Source organism: Ambystoma mexicanum, chromosome 4p (genome assembly GCF_040938575.1).
Source record: "Ambystoma mexicanum isolate Mex_15411 chromosome 4p, UKY_AmexF1_1, whole genome shotgun sequence".
Lineage (NCBI taxonomy): Eukaryota > Metazoa > Chordata > Amphibia > Caudata > Ambystomatidae > Ambystoma > Ambystoma mexicanum.
Genome location: NC_090927.1, coordinates 1,101,083,659 through 1,101,102,466, shown reverse-complemented (window position 1 = coordinate 1,101,102,466; position 18,808 = coordinate 1,101,083,659). Strand labels below are relative to the sequence as shown.

Here is an 18,808-nt window from a genome sequence, read left to right as displayed (position 1 = left end):
TACCCATAAAGTGGTACCCCTTACCTATTAGGTACATCTCTGAACATCGCATCTAGCTATACCCTATCCCTGCTACACTCACTGTGATTGCATCCTGCCAGTGTCTGAACTAATCCTGTACATTGCCTCAGAAGATGTATGTACCTCTATTCTTGCAACCTCTCCTTCCTCATCTAGGCAATTACTAAATTGTGTAATCTAATGCTTCACCCGCTGTTTATGCATCTAGCTGCTAGTACCTTACTGTATCAGCCCTTCAATGTTGTTGCACGTAATGATCCTGCACCTAGCTGCCAATGTCTTACTGTACCAGTTTTCGGAATATTGTTGCACCTAGCGATCCTGTACCTAGCTGCTCCCAATATGCTGTAGCAATCAATGAATACTGTACTCTCATAGGGCTAACATATAGAGCCGTCCTTGACATGTTAGACCTTCTTATATGAATCTGGTCACATCTTTATAACTGCTAGCCTACCTGTTACCTATCTGAATTGCTCCATTGTGCAGTAGCGACTACTAGTGCCATTGCTATGTCAGGTCTCACACTGGTGCGAATGTTTCCACTATTGCAACTGTTAGCCCATTCTAACTATCATCTGGCGAAACCTACACTTCCCAGTCCTCTCAAGGATATTTCAACCATAAAGGATTTGCCTTGCACTGCAGGCTCTTACATCCAGCTAAGAAAGGGCCTAGCCCATTTACAGTGTGCCCGTCACTATCCCATCCCTTGCCCCACTCCCTTCCTCAACACAACTCCGCCTTTCCCAGTCATTTCCTCCTTACCTAATAATTCCACCCCCACCTGGGACTTAGCGAGGCCGCACCCTCTCCTCAATGCTCGCCCCTAATCACACTTCCACCTGACGGACCTACCAGATTATACCGTCTATCTGCGCGGACAGCCCCGAGACATTCCCTTGCTTCCACAGTCTACTTGACGTCGGCCCCCTCTACACAGAAACCCTCATCACCTGACTCACAAACTACCACCCCATCACTGCCCTCATGTCCTATTACTGGAATTCCTAGAAAACCTAGACTATCCTCGCACTCCAACCTATGCCATTCCCAACGGCTCACCAAGACTCAAAGTCCTTTCATCCACAACACTCAAAAGCCTAAGACTCAACTCCCCAGCTGCAGCGTTAGCTCCCCACCTTAATAATAACCCTGACCTCACTAAAGGAGCCACCACTCCCTTCCCAACTCAACCAAAGTCACACATCAGTCGATAACCCAAAAGACCTCACAAATGCTTATCCACTTACCAAGTCCCTAGTCATTGCCAATGAGACCCGACAACTAAAAGGCGCGTTCATCAAAGCTAGATCCATCACTACCCATGCCTTGGCCATTTCCGACCTCATCAAAACAAATAACTAGATTTCTTAGCAGTCACGGAAATGTGGCTCCACACAGCCTCTGGCCCTCAATTTTCCCTAGCTATTCCAGAGGGTTACTCTATCTTCAGGAAGGATAGAATAATAACAAAATGTTGCGGAATAGCCTTACTAGCAAAGAAAACACTGAACATAAGAACCTCCACCAAACCTCCCTTCTCTGCAGGGGAAGTCATCACACTAAAAATCTCCCTCACACATACCTGCACTCTTACACTATCGTCTATAGGCCCCAGGCGCTATCTCCACATTTGAAGATGACATCACCTCTCTTCTGGCACATAACATCAAACCCCACTCTAAAGCTATCATACTAGTTGGCTTCAATTTAGGCTTTAACGACCCACAGGATACCCATGCAGGCCTCTTGGCCAATTCTATGAAAGCTCAAGGTTTCACAAAAAGAATGGGTTCCCCTACCCATGAAAAAGGACGTACCTTAGACTGGATAGCAGACACCAACTGTGTCACTGACATCCTTTCTAACACTCCTATACCTTGGTCAGATCATAACACCATAATCTTCACTCTCTTATCACTAAAACTTGGAACCATCCCCTAATAGCACCCACGGCTCCATCCAGAAGTATGAAAAATATCAACCATGATTGTCGTATTCTGACAACGACCCATCGGCTCTAGTCAGTCAATACAACAAAATCATGCTTGCAGCTATTAAAAAGTAGCCCCTTTAAAAAGCTAAAAAGCCAAACCTTTGGCACACATTACCCCTTGGTTTAACCCTGAGCTCCATACCATGCGTACAACCAAAAGGTCAGCAGAAAACAACTGGCTCATGTCTCCAACATCTGAGAATAAAACTCTCTTCCAGACCCTACCCAATAATTATAAAAAAGGAAATTATTAAAGCAAAGAGTGAAGTCTACAACCACAGAATTTCGAACGCCCAATCTAATACCAGATAACTATTTACCATTCTCTGTGAACTGGAATCGCCAGCACCTACCTCAGACCATACTATCAAAGATGAACAATGGTGCTCCAATATTCAAAATGCCTTAGCAAGCAAAATCACATTTCTACAACAAAAAAATAGCATTAAAAAAATCTAAACTTAAGCTTAATTCCACCCTCCCATCTACAAGTCCCTCAATGGAATTCTTCAAGGTTAACAAATTTGCCTTCACCCCACTGCCTACTTCAGACACCATCAATATTATTAAAGGCCTAAAACCATCGAGATGCAAAGGCAACGTTTGCCCTGCAACCTTGATAAAAGAATGCACAACTGAATGTGCACCTTTCGTTACCAACCTTATCAATAGCTCGTTTGCCACGAATACAGTACCGACAGATCTAAAAGAAGCCTGCATTTTACCATTGCTGAAAAAACCCACCTGAGAACCTAGCATCCCCACTAACCTTCGTCCCATCATCACAGTCCCATTTTTACTAAAAATCATTGATAGTGGAGCCTATCTGCAGATCCAAAAATTCCTGGAATGCAATAATCTTTTGAGTTTAAGACAATCATGATTCAGGCCAGGCCATGGAACTGAAACTGCTCTTCTAGATTTGAAAACGCAAATGGACCTCTGCATCCTTCTTCTACTAGACCTCTCTACAGCGTTTGACCTGGTGAACCACGATATTCTGTGCTAACACATTGAAACAGCGTGCCACTTCTTTCCTGAAGCCATCAAATGAATCAAATTCTTTCTTTCGAATCGGGTCTTCTCAAATACTTCAGCAGCCCCCCGCACAGGTAACCTGTGGCGTACCGCAAGGATCCTGCGTGTCGCCTACCCTCTACAATGCATTTACAAAGCTCCTATTTGACAGGTTAGATAAAATGGGTATCAGGTATACAAACTATGCGGATGATACTCAAATACTCATACCGATCACTGGCTGCTATGAGACAGACTCCAAAAATCTAAACTAAATATATCTGGCAATCCAGGCTTGGATGGCCCTCAATGAATTGTGTCTTAATGACGACAAGACCGAGTTAATCCTAATAGGTGATAAATCTAAGTTTAGCAATCTCCCACAAGAGTACAAATCATTTAATATCGACAGCAATACTATCATGGTCGCCAACGAAATAAAAACTCTTGGAGTCTACATTGACTCCTCCCTCACTTTAAATAGGCAGGTCAATGCTATAGTCTCCTCTGCTGCCTACACGGCTCAATTGATAAGAGCTAGCAGGCCATTCCTTTCTACGGACAACTCCGTCATGCTGGCCAGAGCTCTTATACTCTCCAGGATTGATTATTGTAATTCTCTGTTTGCTGGAACCAGTACTAGAAATATAAAAAACTTCAAACTGTACAAAACAAATAACTAGATTTCTTAGCAGTCACGGAAATGTGGCTCCACACAGCCTCTGGCCCTCAATTTTCCCTAGCTATTCCAGAGGGTTACTCTATCTTCAGGAAGGATAGAATAATAACAAAATGTTGCGGAATAGCCTTACTAGCAAAGAAAACACTGAACATAAGAACCTCCACCAAACCTCCCTTCTCTGCAGGGGAAGTCATCACACTAAAAATCTCCCTCACACATACCTGCACTCTTACACTATCGTCTATAGGCCCCAGGCGCTATCTCCACATTTGAAGATTACATCACCTCTCTTCTGGCACATAACATCAAACCCCACTCTAAAGCTATCATACTAGTTGGCTTCAATTTAGGCTTGAACGACCCACAGGATACCCATGCAGGCCTCTTGGCCAATTCTATGAAAGCTCAAGGTTTCACAAAAAGAATGGGTTCCCCTACCCATGAAAAGGACGTACCTTAGACTGGATAGCAGACACCAACTGTGTCACTGACATCCTTTCTAACACTCCTATACCTTGGTCAGATCATAACACCATAATCTTCACTCTCTTATCACTAAAACTTCGAACCATCCCCTAATAGCACCCACGGCTCCATCCAGAAGTATGAAAAATATCAAGCATGATTGTCGTATTGTGACAACGACCCATCGGCTCTAGTCAGTCAATACAACAAAATCATGCTTGCAGCTATTAAAAAGTAGCCCCTTTAAAAAGCTAAAAAGCCAAACCTTTGGCACACATTACCCCTTGGTTTAACCCTGAGCTCCATACCATGCGTACAACCAAAAGGTCAGCAGAAAACAACTGGCTCATGTCTCCAACATCTGAGAATAAAACTCTTCCAGACCCTACCCAATAATAATTAAAAAGGAAATTATTAAAGCAAAGAGTGAAGTCTACAACCACAGAATTTCGAACGCCCAATCTAATACCAGATAACTATTTACCATTCTCTGTGAACTGGAATCGCCAGCACCTACCTCAGACCATACTATCAAAGATGAACAATGGTGCTCCAATATTCAAAATGCCTTAGCAGGCAAAATCACATTTCTACAACAAAAAAATAGCATTAAAAAAATCTAAACTTAAGCTTAATTCCACCCTCCCATCTACAAGTCCCTCAATGGAATTCTTCAAGGTTAACAAATTTGCCTTCACCCCACTGCCTACTTCACCCTAATGCCATCAGAGCAGCACTGAATATTCCTCTCCACAAACACATTTCATCTGTCAGGAGAAACATCCACTAGCTCCCAGTCCATGACAGGATCACATTTAAAATTCTTATGCTCACACACAAATGCATATAGAATAATGCGCCAGCTTACCTCAACAACCTGATCAGCAAAACTCAATCTAACAGACCCACTTGGCCATCTTACACCAACATGTTTATCACACCCAGATATAGAAGGCAGAAAAAGAGAGGCTGTAGCTTTCCGGTGATAGCAGCAAAATTGTGCAACGCCCTCCCTAAAAAACTAAGAAATGACACTTCCCTTTGGTCATTTAGAAAAAACCTAAAAATTATTATTCAGACCTGACCCTGACCTTACACAACAATCCCTATACCTCTGAGCTAGCAGCACCCACAGTGATGCCTCCGCCACCACTATGACAAACCCCAGATATACAAAGGCTCAGCCATTGTAACTGTTGCTAGCTGTTGCTTCTAAGTCAGCTTGTACATTTGGAATGTGTAATGTACTGGTGTTACTACTGTGCAAATGTATTTACTCAAAGCTCCAAAAATTGTAACCATCTTAAGTCTCAGTGCCTAGATGCCTATGGACTTAGCGCGCTTTACAAATGTACAAATAAATAAATGGTAAACTGGTAATTGCTGTCACCAGCTTCTCTTTTGGCACACATAAAAGTAAACAAAAATCACAAGTGTAAAAGACTAGGGTGATTGAAAAATGTCCCCACTGCACTGCATGTTAAGATGCTGTGTGCACTGTTAAAAAGTTACCAAAAGGTAAAAAGAAAAAATGGAAATATACAAAATGAGCAAAAGGCCAGGGGAGTGAAGCTGAAGGCTCCATTTCCCTGTATAAAGTCAGGACGGGTTCACAAACAAAGGCAACAAGGTTGGGGGTCATTAGAACATGGAGGGAAAGTTGCCTAAAGAGAGATCTTTCCTAACAGCTGCTCTTTCCTTTCGGGCGCATGGACTGGCATGAGCAGCAATCCTGGATGTTGTGGTCCTTGCCCAAGTAGTACAGACAAGTCCGGTACAGTTCTGAGACAGACATCTGTCGGCCGCAATCTACTCAAGGTCTGAAGCCTGAGGCCTTAGACCGAGTAGGCATGGCGCAGAGAATAAATCTCAAAGCTTGGTGAGCATGTTCCCTATTAACGAACAAAGTGTGCAGAAAAAAGGCACTGCGGTCACGGGGCATGGCACCTCAACATATACTGGCCCTAACGTCATGTCCGGGGTGGGGTGTTTATAGCAGTCAGGTTGAACTGATGAGGAGGCGCGTTGCGCCCCCTGGCAGTGGAAATGTTTCTGGAGAACAGCTTTGTTGGTATAGGGATATCTTAGATGAGGAATCCGTGGCAGGAAGGAATCCATTAGAAAGATCAAACTTAAACACAGAGCAAAAAGGCTGGGGTCCATACAAACTAATGAGGGCAAGTTGCAAAAATAAATCTTTCCTAACACACTGGAAGAGGTCTACTGGAGGAGTATCCCTGGGAGAGCGTCCACTCGCAGGAGGTTGAAGACTGTCTGGTAAGCAAATCCACCCAATCATTCTCCTTTCCGGCCAGGTGGGACGCAGTTAACAGACACGCTGTTCTCCAAAGCCCAGAACCACAATTGCATCGTCTTGAAACGATACCACCCCGCTTGTTGCGCTAATGCATGGCTACAGTGTTGTCCAACAGGACCAACACAGTCTTGCCCTTCACAGAAGGGAAAAAAGCAACCATGGCCAGCCCGATTGCTTTCAGCTCCAGCAAACCAGTCCACCCCCTGTAACGTCTTGGAGCAGAGTGCCCCAGCCTTTCAGGCACACATTCGTGCTTTGAGTCCCTTGTGGCCAAGACGAAACAACAACCCCTTCAGGAGGTTGTCCTTCAAGGACCACTATTTTAGGTCTACGGACACTCTCCGAACCAGAAGGTGGTTAGAAGTTCGTCCCTGAAACTGAGAATTCACTACAGCGATTGCATGTGCAGTCAGACCTCTTGTACCACCATGATGATATAAGACCCAGCAAGCGCAGAAAAGCCAGGGCTGGAACTGTCGCCTGAGGTTGGAAAATCCGAGCCATTTTGAAGATGTTTGTCACTCTGTCCTCGGGTGGGAACCCCTGAAGCAAGTAAGTGTCCAAGACGGCACCGATACATTCGGAGGGACTGGGACAGCGAAACCTGAGACTTCTTGAAGTTCAGGGAGAAACCTAAGCTGTGCAATAAGCGGCATGTCCGGTACAGGTATGCCAATGCTACATCAGTTGAATGTCGTCGGTCAAGCCAGTCATCCAGGTAGGGAAAGACATGAATTCCCTCCCCCTCCTGAGATGAGCCATCACTACTGCTAGGAGCTTGGTGAAAACCCTGGGTGCAGAACAGAGGCCAAAAGGGAGGACTTTGAACTGGAAATGACAGTTCCCCACTTTTAATCTAAGGTACTTCCCTGTGCTTCTTGTGGATAGCCACATGGAATTAGGGATCCCGGAGACTAGCCAGTCATTCACGCCCAGAGCCTGGAGGATCTGGCCCAGAGTGACCATCTTGAATTTGTCCATGCGCAAGAACAAGTTCAAAAGCTGCAGCTCCAAGATGGGCCTGAGACTCCTTCCTTCTTCGGCACTATTAAAGAATGTGGAGTACCAACCCCTGCCTCGTTCCAAGATGAGTACCATTTCTATGGCCCCTTTTGCCAGAAGCTGACGGATCTCCTCCAGCAGGAGAAGTTCTTGCGGTAAAGATTGGTGAGAAGGGGGTGGGAGATCTGGAGGAAAGGAGGCAAAAGGAAAGCAGTATGCGTGCTGGATGACCTGTGGACGCCTGGGCATTAAGGTGGAATTTCTCCATATCCACGGGATAAATGGTGATCGTCCACCTCTTCTAGTGCACTGCGGCCGAAACCCCTACAACGTTGTCCTGGTCTGCCCAATGGTGCTTGACCTCTACCCCTGTGGGCATAACAGGGAAATTGGCAAAAAACCCTGGCCTTGACTGCCGGGCTCACAGCAGCTGTTGCTGCACTGCTAGGCCTATTGACTTGGCGTTCTCTTTAGATGCTTGAAACTTCGAGCAGGTCATCGGCCTTGGTGCCAAACAAGTTCATCCCATCGAAGGGCATGTCTGGTAGTTTCTCTTGCATGTCAGTAGCAAATTCAGACGTCCTCCGCCAGGAAAAGCGCTGCAGGTTAGCTCTGGTGGCCATCGTCCTTACGATTCAACCTGCAGTGTCCAGGCCAGACTGCAATATCTGATGGGAGGCCTCCTTGCCATCTGAAATAAGGGCCTCAAAACATTTCTACATCACCCCCTAGGGGATGTGCTCAGATGCCTCGGCCATCACCAACCACGGACCAAAAGACAATGTGGCCAGGGCACTAGAGGCATTGAGGTACCAGAGACCTCCTGCCCCATGTGTCCAATCTTTTGCTCTCCCGATCAGGGCCAAAATAAAAGGAGTTGGTCTTAATGTTCGTTGTAACGGCCTGTACAACCAAACAATCCTGAGAAGCATGAGCAGAAAGAAAAAGGGTGTCCAAAAGGAGCCAGCATGTGCTTCTTGCCAGGTTGCTGTCCTCCATGAGGACTGAAGCTGGTTTTGTCCATAGCTCCATCACAGGCCCCGCCACTGTCTGATTGAAAGCGAACCAAGTCTCCTTTTTAGGACACTCGTCCAAGATGTCGGTCAGTTCATACTGCACCCTAGGTAGTGAAGGCGCTGACAGTGGCTTGCATGGGGTGGCAGTGGGGACCATGTTGACCTCTGGCGAGGTGTCCGGACCACTTGCCTCCTGTAAGTCAGCTTGCCAGGTCCACCAAGTCGCCCTGTACCCCATAAAACTCCTCTGGGAAGTCTCTCACTTCCCTTGGGTGGAAGGGGTACAGACCAAAAGGGAAAGGATCCCTTTCTTCATCATCAATGTCCTCTAACTGGGACATATATGCCCATGTGGGGAGTGGAAGGAACTCCTTTGCGACTCCGGTGTCAACAGCGCTGCTGGACTGGGACCACAGGTCAGGGGGCCGGCGTCTGGAGATGGACCGGTGTGTCCCTTCATCGTGTTCTGGTTGCGTTTCTCTGCAGACTCCCTGACACCTCTACCAAAGGCAGTGGGATCAGTCGGCTTGGCAGAAGCTGAAAGCACTGATGAGGTGACCGCTGGCGCCTGTGCCGGAGCCACCGGCACCAGGGCCTTGGTGAAGATGTCTAGCATCTTCATTTGGAAAAGCTCCCATTCCTCTGGAGTAGACTATTGGGTAGCTGTGGGGCCTATTCCTCACAGCTCAGCTCCTCTTCCTAGAAGATGAGGAAGAGATGCTGTGAAGAATCGCTGGGCGATCTCGATTTCTTGCATTGCTTCTTTTTGTCTTTTCGGAAAAGGAACCATTCCTTGGTGCGATCTGCGATCCGTGCCTGGCAGCCTCAAACGGGCCCGCTTATCACCCATCTGCTTTTGGAAGAAGGGGAAAGAGTTAGGCTTCACGTACTCGAAGCTCCCTCGGGCACATCGATTGACAACGCACAGTCCTGTGCATCGTGGCATTCACAAAGACAATAAAAGGCATATGCAGTGCAGATCCAATCTTGACATCTGATGTCCGCAATCCACGTAGGGTTTGAACCTCGAAGAATTCACCGGATTCGGCATCATGACGAACTTGAGAGACCTAACAATTTGATAACGAATAAGTTAAGAGCAGTGTTCCTAGTAGCGAGCAGAGTACATGGAAAAATGTTCACAAAGCCCTGACGTCATGTCAGGCGTGTAGAGGCGTCGAGCGTAGCCGACGCACAGCCGTGCAGAACCCCCTAGAGGCAGACCATTTTTCGAATGAGCAGCTGGTGATGGGATATAGATATCATAGATGAGGAATCAGTGGGAGGAAAGAGTCCATTAAAATCAACTCATAAATGAAACGGGCAGCAGGAAAAGAAATTGCTGGTAGAAGGCCATTGAAAAATACAGTAAACTTATCTTTCATAATTGTTAAATACTTTGCCGGTTCCAAATACTACACAGCTGTAAAACAGTAACTGCGAAAAGACGACACTTATATTGCTTTCAGGATAGCAAAAAACATTATACCAAACAGTGAGTAGGTACATAAAAAGGATTGGCGTAACAACATTACGGTTTAAGTTCACCTGTAGCCAATTTGATTGATATGATCCGTCTCGAGGAGCATCTTCCAGAGTAAGCACAGGAAAAGTGGGGGGGACCCCTGCATGGAAAAGTGTGTAATGATGTCATCCTCAATTGTCATGGACTTCCACTTCCTGTACTCCTCCTCCACATTCTTCTTTAGGTTGAAACGACTTTCTTGGGGCACATTGTTCTGCCTGAAGAATGTCTGCAAATACATTAAAAGAAGTACACCAACATATGATTCAAGACTGCAATATACACACCAATGAACTCATGACCTTGATGAGGGATGCAAACTTTTGTTATGATGACTCATTGCTATTAGGGCAGAATAGTGTATTTGGGGGTAACTGTGGGGAATAACTTCACTACTAGCTTCCCTCCCTAATTTATGTCCGGCCGCTCTTACACAGCTACCTCGGTGAAAGAATTATTTTGACGTTTAATTTAAGGATTCAAATCAGGATGACATGCCTAATCTCATGTTCTCTGTATACATTTCCACCGACTAATTCTGTGCATTAAACAGACAGTGCAGTTTCAAAACACTAAATGTATTTAAAAGTACAGAGTCAACATCACACAAATGTGATCTCCAGCTTTTCACCAAGGTAATCACTACAATGTTATAGACTAACAATTAGTCAGTAAAACAAATTGTACCTGCCTACATAAATCTCACTATTGGGTCTCACGCAAGCATTCACTTTCATACTCAAATGTCTGTGTGAATGTATGTATCTATAAATATATGTAGTCAGTGAAAAAACTTTGTTAAAAGGGACGTCATGGTGAAAGTAAAACGAAAAACAAAAAAAAAACACCAGTTATGGTAAGCTAAGCAACCATAACTTGCACCACCACCGTGCACTACGAATACTGACACCCAGAACATCAAAGATGACATCACAAATGTATAACTTAGCCCCCACTTAACACAATCCATTCAGACTTTCCACAAACATTCAAGGTTGGGTCTATAATCCTTCTGAAAACATTTGTGTAGATTTGTCAAACAGCAACCAAGTTATAAGCCATCTAAAAATGTTGAGACCCCCCCTCTAATTTTGCTGCCTTGTGACAATATCACACCAAACTTTGCGAAAACATTCAAATTTAGGTCTTAAAACATTTTGCAAACGTTTGTGCAGATTCGTCAAATGGCACACAATCTATAAGCCTTGGAAATATTTTGGGACTCCCCACTCATTTTGCCCCCTCTTGGCGAAAAAGCAGCAGACCTTGCAGAACCATTCAGAGTCAGGTCTAAAATCATATTTCAACATTTCATGCAGTGTTATTGAGTGGCGCCAAAGTTATAGGCCATTCAAAAACTGCTTTTCACGGACCCTATAATGCAGAAATATGCATGGATGGCCCCGAACATCTGAGATGTTCGCGGACTTCGTAGAAGAAAAACCACTGGATTTTTATGTCCATATCCCATCCCATCCTCATTACCCCTCATCTCCCCAGAGATAGTTTCATAGTTTTTTTTACAAGTGCAATGTTGTGTTTTTTAATATGCTTTTACTGCGATGTCCGCGGACTACGGGCGCTGTTCGGGAATCCAACATGCCGTCCATTTCAATAGTTTTGACGCACCTCACATTTTTTAATTGACCAATAAGCGAGCACGTATCATGTCAGCGAACAGCACGCTGCACTCCGATGGGTCCAGAGATGTCCGCAGCTTCCGAATCAGGAAATAAGTCTGCGGACTGAATCCAGATATCACAAATTGTTTTTTTAACCTACATTTTGGCAACTGGGTGGATTTACACCAAATCTACAAAAGCACGTTTTCGGGACCAAGCCGCTACTCCTGGCGCAAATTTGGAAAAAAATCAGTCCGGCGGTTTAGGCTGTAGACGTGAGCAACATTCTTTTCCAATGCATCTATCAGTAGTTCCAAACATTTTGGGACCCCCCTATAATTTTGCCATTAGCTCCCCCTCCCCCTCCTCCTCGGACAGAACTGCACCGAACCTGGCAGAATAATTCTGAGGGGGCCATATACTTTTTTTTTTTAAAGCAAAGTTTGGTGAGGATTTGTCCAGAGGGAGTAGGGGGGGGCATCGGGCAAAGTTATACGTCGCCCAAAAAGTGCTCTATGAATTGAGCAATTTAACCATAGCTACCGCAAGCCCTGATTATATATATATATATATATATATATATATATATATATATATACACACACACTAACAAAAAACATTGTTAAAAAGACGTTATGGTTAAGTTGCTCTACTAAACACCTTTTGCCTCTACTGCAAAAAACTACCCTAAAGCAACGTTATGGTTAAAGTGCCCTACTAAAAACCTATGAAATTCAATAGAAAAACGTTGCTACAGGAACGTTATGGTTACAGGTGAAACCAGGTAAAACCTAAAAACCACAGAAATTGGCAAGTTATGATACGATACGCAGCCATAACTCACGCTACCACTGTGCACTGCAAGTACTAACACCCATGAAATCAAAGATGACATCACTTGTCATCACACAATGTTTTTTGTTAGTGAATTTCATAGGTTTTTAGTAGGGCACTTTAAGCAGAATGTTGTTTAGGGTAGTTTTTTCAGAAAATGCAAAAGGTTTGTAGTAGTGCAACTTAATCATAACGTCCCTTCAACAACGTTTTTTCTTAGTGAATTTCCTAGGTTTTTATTACGGCACTGTAAACATAACTTTGCTTTAGCATACTGCATTTACAAATGAAGCTATGTTTGTAATAGTGCACTTGTATCTTAACGGCCCTTTAGGAATGGTTTGTGTACGAGATTATCATAGACAGCTCCATTTAGAGTGTCACAAAGTAAGTGGCAATGAAGGGAGTAAGTGCGAGGCGCATCGTATACCCGCCACACAATTGTTTGCTAAATGGAAGGAACAGTGGTAGTGTGGAAAACACTGCAGAAGAAACAGGTAGAAATAGGTACCTGATGAAAGAGATAGTTGTCCGTGTTGTAGTGCGTTTTTAAGGGTGCAAGTGCGCAACAGCAATGAGAAACATTTTTTGTGTACTTCCAAAAAGGGCACCAAAGCAATGAGTGTACAGCGGGCACAAAAGGAAAAGTCAGTAATAGGAAAAAGAAAGCTATTTGTGGGGGGGGGAATGCTCGTCCTGGCAAAAGATAGATTCCCATTTGTATAGTAGGACAATGGCACAAGTTGTAAAAAGACACAAATCCACTTCTTCACAATATACAGTGCTTTCTCCATTTCCGCACCAAATGAAAAATAATGTCCCTACATGGTTGGCTACATATTGGGAAACAGAATTATGCAGGAGATTGGAAACAGAATCATTGCCTGCCCTACTACCTCTGTCAGAACAAACACCACTAAACATCGTGTTACATGGTGTGTATCTCTCCCTACACAATGAACAACAATAATGTTGTCTGGATCTAGCATTACACAAAGAAACCAAAAGCAATCTCTTCAGTGCAACTGCTCCATACGCGCACAAACTCCCATCGGACGCACTTTTTCATTCACTGTCAAGTAATGTATGTGCAAATCACCCGCAGAGCATACGCTGTTGTGCGTACAACACACAGCCATAAGCTCACCCCTCTGCATTAAGGTGAACAAATATATTGTAGCGCACATTCTGGGCATGCATTGCACCCCCACAAAGCTTATTGAGCAATCCCGTGTCCTCCACAATCCCAAACAGAATATGTGCATTTGCAAAATTGGCGTATGTTACACTTACAACCCTGCAACTGTGGCAATGTCTGATTTTTTTGCAGGTGTGCACGCACGGGAGTAGGGGAATAAATATCAACCAAGGTAGGGGATGTCCTTTGGGGATGTCCTTGTATTGGTGGCTTTAAAAAAAAGCTGTTTTGTTTTTTAAAACAACTTTCACAGTAACAACTCCTTTTTCAGGCTTTTATAATGGTTTTTATTTGTTTCTCTGTGCCTCACATTCTTACAATAGCGTCTACACTGCAGCCTGTAGATTTGAAAACCAAATGTCATTGCCACTGTGCGACAATGAATTGCCATTTCCATTGAGAAGGTGCAGATATCGATGTCCAATGTTCTCATTCTTACAGGAATACATCCCAGTAGCATGCAAAAAAGTTGCACATACTTCTGTTGATAAGATGCCTTCCCACCTCTGGCTGCCGACAACATTCATTACAATAGTTATATACTGAACTTGATGGTATACATGAGAAAATCACCGTCGCAGTGGAAAAAATGTGCTTCACTTCTTTTTCAATTGACGGTACACACTTGCATAAACTATTGAACCCAAAAGCAATGCTCCATAATACACTATCACTATGTGTACAGTACCTAAAGTGGCCACTCGTTGACATTTTTCAACCAAATGGTGGAAACTACGGACAGGGAACTGCACCACAAGGTCTCCACTTCGTCCAAATTCAAATTGCTATTAAGACCTCTTTCAACGGCATACTGGAGCAGATCGAGCACAAAGTGATCACCCACTATGAAAACTTTGCATTTTGCCATCTCTGCCTGCCTCACTACACACAGGAATTAAACAAAATATGGGCGCCTTCTCCTGATGCAATCTAAGCACCTCATTATGTATTTGCAAGTACTGAAACACGCATCCACCAATGGCCTCTAAGACTTCAGCATCCTACAATGTCACTTTGCCACAAAAGTTCATATGTACCGTTACAATATTAGGTTGCACGTGTGCTGTTATTGGGAAGCACTTCCAGTTAAAACTTCAGTGAAACATTGCAGTAATTGTACATGCACATTCATGCACATAAGCACCCATAGCAGAAAAGAAACTGATGGACATTTTTTTAGCAGTGTGTGGGCAACTCTGTTAGAAGTACCTGTGTGCACGATATCTGCTTATAAGCATCCACTACATCTTTAAAAAGCATTCTAATGTTCCTCCCATCTGCTACCATGAAGTGGCAATTTGTTGGTATATGCTTCCAACGTTTTTATTTACCCATATCATACACTATATTAGCTAATCAGTAACTCTGTTCTTGCCTTCCCACATCGATACCAAATGTGTTCCCCAGTAACCCACCTACTACATAACTCATAAAAATAAGTCACTAAATGCACCAGTGAATGTATTTTAGCAACCTACAGGAACTTTCAAGGTCAGTGTCTGCACGGGTGTGGTGCTTTGTACGCTGCACTGTTGCCACAGGCTCTTTTTAAATTTGCCCACCTCCACTTTCTGTCCTCACCAACTCATGCATAAAAGTGTGCAACTTGTCCTTCGCCTGCACGGCAGGTATCCCATCTCTGCTTTAGTAAAATGTGTGCACTACCTCCCACTAACTGCGAACAATAAAATAAAAGCCCTGTGCTTTATGCAGAATGACATCTGGTCCCTGGGACCTCACTACCTTCGACTCTCACTTCCTACATATGCGCTTGCTCCTTTCCGCTCATCGGCCTCCTACGCTGTCCGGGTGAGTTGCTTGTACACGCAATCAGATGATGGCACATGTCTTTCTTCTGCTGCAGCCTCCCTGTGCAAAACGCTCTCTGTCTCCCTGCACCTTGAGGAGAATAATGGTAGGCTCTCAAAGCACCTGTAAACCTTTCCATGTACTACTTCTTTTTCCCCTCCTGTCCCCTGCTGACTTCCTGGATAAAAGGTATTGTGCACTGCTTTCTTACCCATCCTATCGGTGTCACATTCCACCTCCGTCCCTACACTTCGACCACTGCACTAGCTTTCAGCCAACCCCCGCACTTGCGGACTACATTCTAGAACCCTAACAGTGCACACATCACTTTATGTCAACACTTATCCTTCCACTTGCCAGCACCGGCCGTAATTGCATGTATTTCTGTTTCTTATTGTTCCCATATACTGCACTTTGCCCTCCCCCTTCCCATTCACTTCCGCACGGTCAATGTCAGCTGGCCTAGAGGAATCAATATCTCTGTATGGCCTCCGTTCTGCGCCGCTTTCCTTGGCGCTCCTTCACACACTTGTATGTATGCGCAATACAAACGGCAGAAAGTACCATAGCACATCATATGATATAATGCACACACTGCATGCAGAACAACATCATGGCTGCAACGTACTTTATACACTTCACAATATGGTCTTCAATTGTAATGAATGTACTACAAATGTCGGAAAAGTGATCCCACAAAAGCAGCAGGGAATGTAGCGTAACTACGCAAGTGTGTTCAGTCCATGCATACAAATATGATGCATGGCCCTTACACTTTCTCCATAGCCTCCTACATTTATGTGTACAAACCAACCTTGCCTCACAGTCTTTGTGTACACACCAGAACCAGTAAGCACATTGCCCAATTGCTTTGCCTCCTCAGTGGCAAAGCTATAGCTGCTATCCTAAAAACAACTGGATGTGCCACTTGGAATCCTCACAGTACCGCAGATTGAGTGGCTTTCCTGTGTTATACACTAGAGATGGAGGGTGGGGGGGTTTAAGAGGGTATTAGGGGTTGTGGGGGTGATTGAAATAAAGGGGTGGGGATTGTGTCTTTAGGATGGTGTGTAAAACCACTGTGGTGGCCTAGAAGGATGACAGGACTCTGTATGGTTTCAGTGGGTGCTTATTTAGACACCAGCACAATAACAATGTGGGGAGGTTGAGTATGGTCCAGAGCAGGGCTGGGGTCCGTACTCACTGTTGTGCTGTCTAATGATGCAGGTAACTTTACTGCATCCAAGGTGTCATGGAATGAGACACACTTAGCCAGCAAGAGCACACAGGAAGCGGTCCTCAACCTTGGTATTACGCTCTGCTTGCTGGGCCTCTATCAGGTGGGCCCTGTCACTTATTAAGCTCCTTCTCAGGAGGAGGGCCGGGGCCGACTGCCTTGGTCATCGTCAAGCCAAGTTCTGGCGCTCTGTTCTCTTCGCGCTTTTAGCACTCGTTAATTCTCACTAGATCACGCGAGGAGTCGTCCCCACAAACACTTATATTTTTTTTCCCTTTTGTTGTTTTTTTTATTATATACGTGTGTAAAGTAGTAGGCTGGACTTGGACGCTGGGTTAACAGTTCAAGTTTTATTGCTGTGTTAACCTTACCAACAGCCCCTCAGTATAAATAACAAAATATGCTTATTTAAACTTGGCTCGGCTTGCGGTGAAAGGGTTAAGCAAATCCAGAGTTCGTAGGAATCTCCTCTCGGCTTCTCGCCTCTTTGAATGAGTAAATAATCCCCTCCATTCTGCCTCCACACGTCTTTCCCGCCCCCTTCCCACACCTGCAGTGAGTTTTCCTTTCCCCCTTCCACCCAGTTCCAGGTACTGTTTGGCCGCCCCACCCTGTACTTCTCTGGGTATACCTGTCACTATACAGCATGACTGTGCTGTACCTGTATCGTTTTCCCTTGTTAATTCGATCCCTTCCCCCTCCTTGGTTCAGTTTCCCGTGGTGGTTTATGGGACATGCAGTTTTACTTAGATCTGCTGGTTTAACCTTTTGTTGGCTGGGTCGGATTGTTAGAATGGTGTCCTCCTTTGGCTCTATTGCCTCTGACCACATCACAACGTGCATTCATACATTTTTTTTCCTTCTCCTCCTGACATTTTTCTCCACTGAAGATTAACAGTTATCTTACATTTTTACAGGATTCTCTGCAAAGCTTTGTGCACAGTGGCAAACACAACAGCATTGCCAATGAAGTCTAAAAAATGCCATACCACTGGAACTCTTGTTGGTTATTAATGCTGTCATAGTCCGTGTACAACATCCCAACACTGGACATAAAGTCGCACATGCTTCTGTTTATCCAACGTCTCGCAACCTCTAGCTGTAGACAACTGACACCGGCATGCTCCCATTTTCCTCTTGGTGTCATCGATGAGAAAATCACCTTTGCAGTAGGAAATATCTGCATCACAGCTCTCATCAACCTCTTTAAATAAACGAGCAAACATAAACACGACATGTGCCCCAAATGTAGTCCTCCAAAATGCACGACCACCACATCCACAGTACCAACAGAGGACACATATTTGCAAAGAAGATCCATGCAGCCGAAACCCCACTCAAACTGTGGCCCAAAAAGCCTACACTCCTTCCAACTGAAAATCAGTATCGAAGTCTCTTTCCACGGCATACCTGTGCAGATCGTGCACAAAGGTATCACCGACTATAAGCACTTGCCGTCTCTCCATGTCCGCCAACCTCAATACACCTACCTTTAAATAAATATGTCACCACCCCTTCAGTTAAACAACACCCTGCAATCCTCATTGGAGAATCCTCACAATTCCATTTGCGAAGGCGCCATGCTCATAAAGCCATAATGTGGCACGTGCACTTTCTCAGCTACAGCTAAGGCCACGCCCCAGTAAAGCAGACAATACTTCTTCCCTTTGCACTCCATTTTTCCAAGAAAGCCATGATGTGGCACGTGCGCTTTCCCAGCTACAGCTAAGGCCATGCCACAGTACAGCAGACACAATACTTCTTCCCTTTGCGCCTGCACCAATCACATACTTAAACTCTGCATTGCACACTATCATTTCTGTACACAACTCCATATGTCCCCTTCAACACTCTCGAGAACACGTTCCCTTTGCTTTCAAAGCCCCTCCACCAGAAACTTTTCCTACAGAATGCCCGATTTCTGCATCCACAACAATCTGCCGGCGCACCCAGCACACCTTTTCCCATGCACACAACACTCCACCCTTGCGCACACCCACAACAACACTACGAATGCATGCATACGACTATGTACGCAGCTAACATAGTACATAAACGTAACAT

At 44.7% G+C, this 18,808-nt stretch overlaps 1 protein-coding gene across 3 annotated transcripts in view; it reads right to left on the bottom strand.

Annotated features, from left to right (window-relative positions):
* MED23 (mediator complex subunit 23) overlaps positions 1-18,808 on the bottom strand; it is a 1,372,437-nt gene that overhangs the window by 466,950 nt on the left and 886,679 nt on the right. For all 3 annotated transcript variants that reach the window (XM_069606687.1, XM_069606688.1, XM_069606689.1), the window contains one exon: positions 10,068-10,273. In XM_069606687.1, coding sequence (XP_069462788.1) covers positions 10,068-10,273 — 206 coding nt within the window. The remainder of the gene's footprint in view (positions 1-10,067; positions 10,274-18,808) is intronic.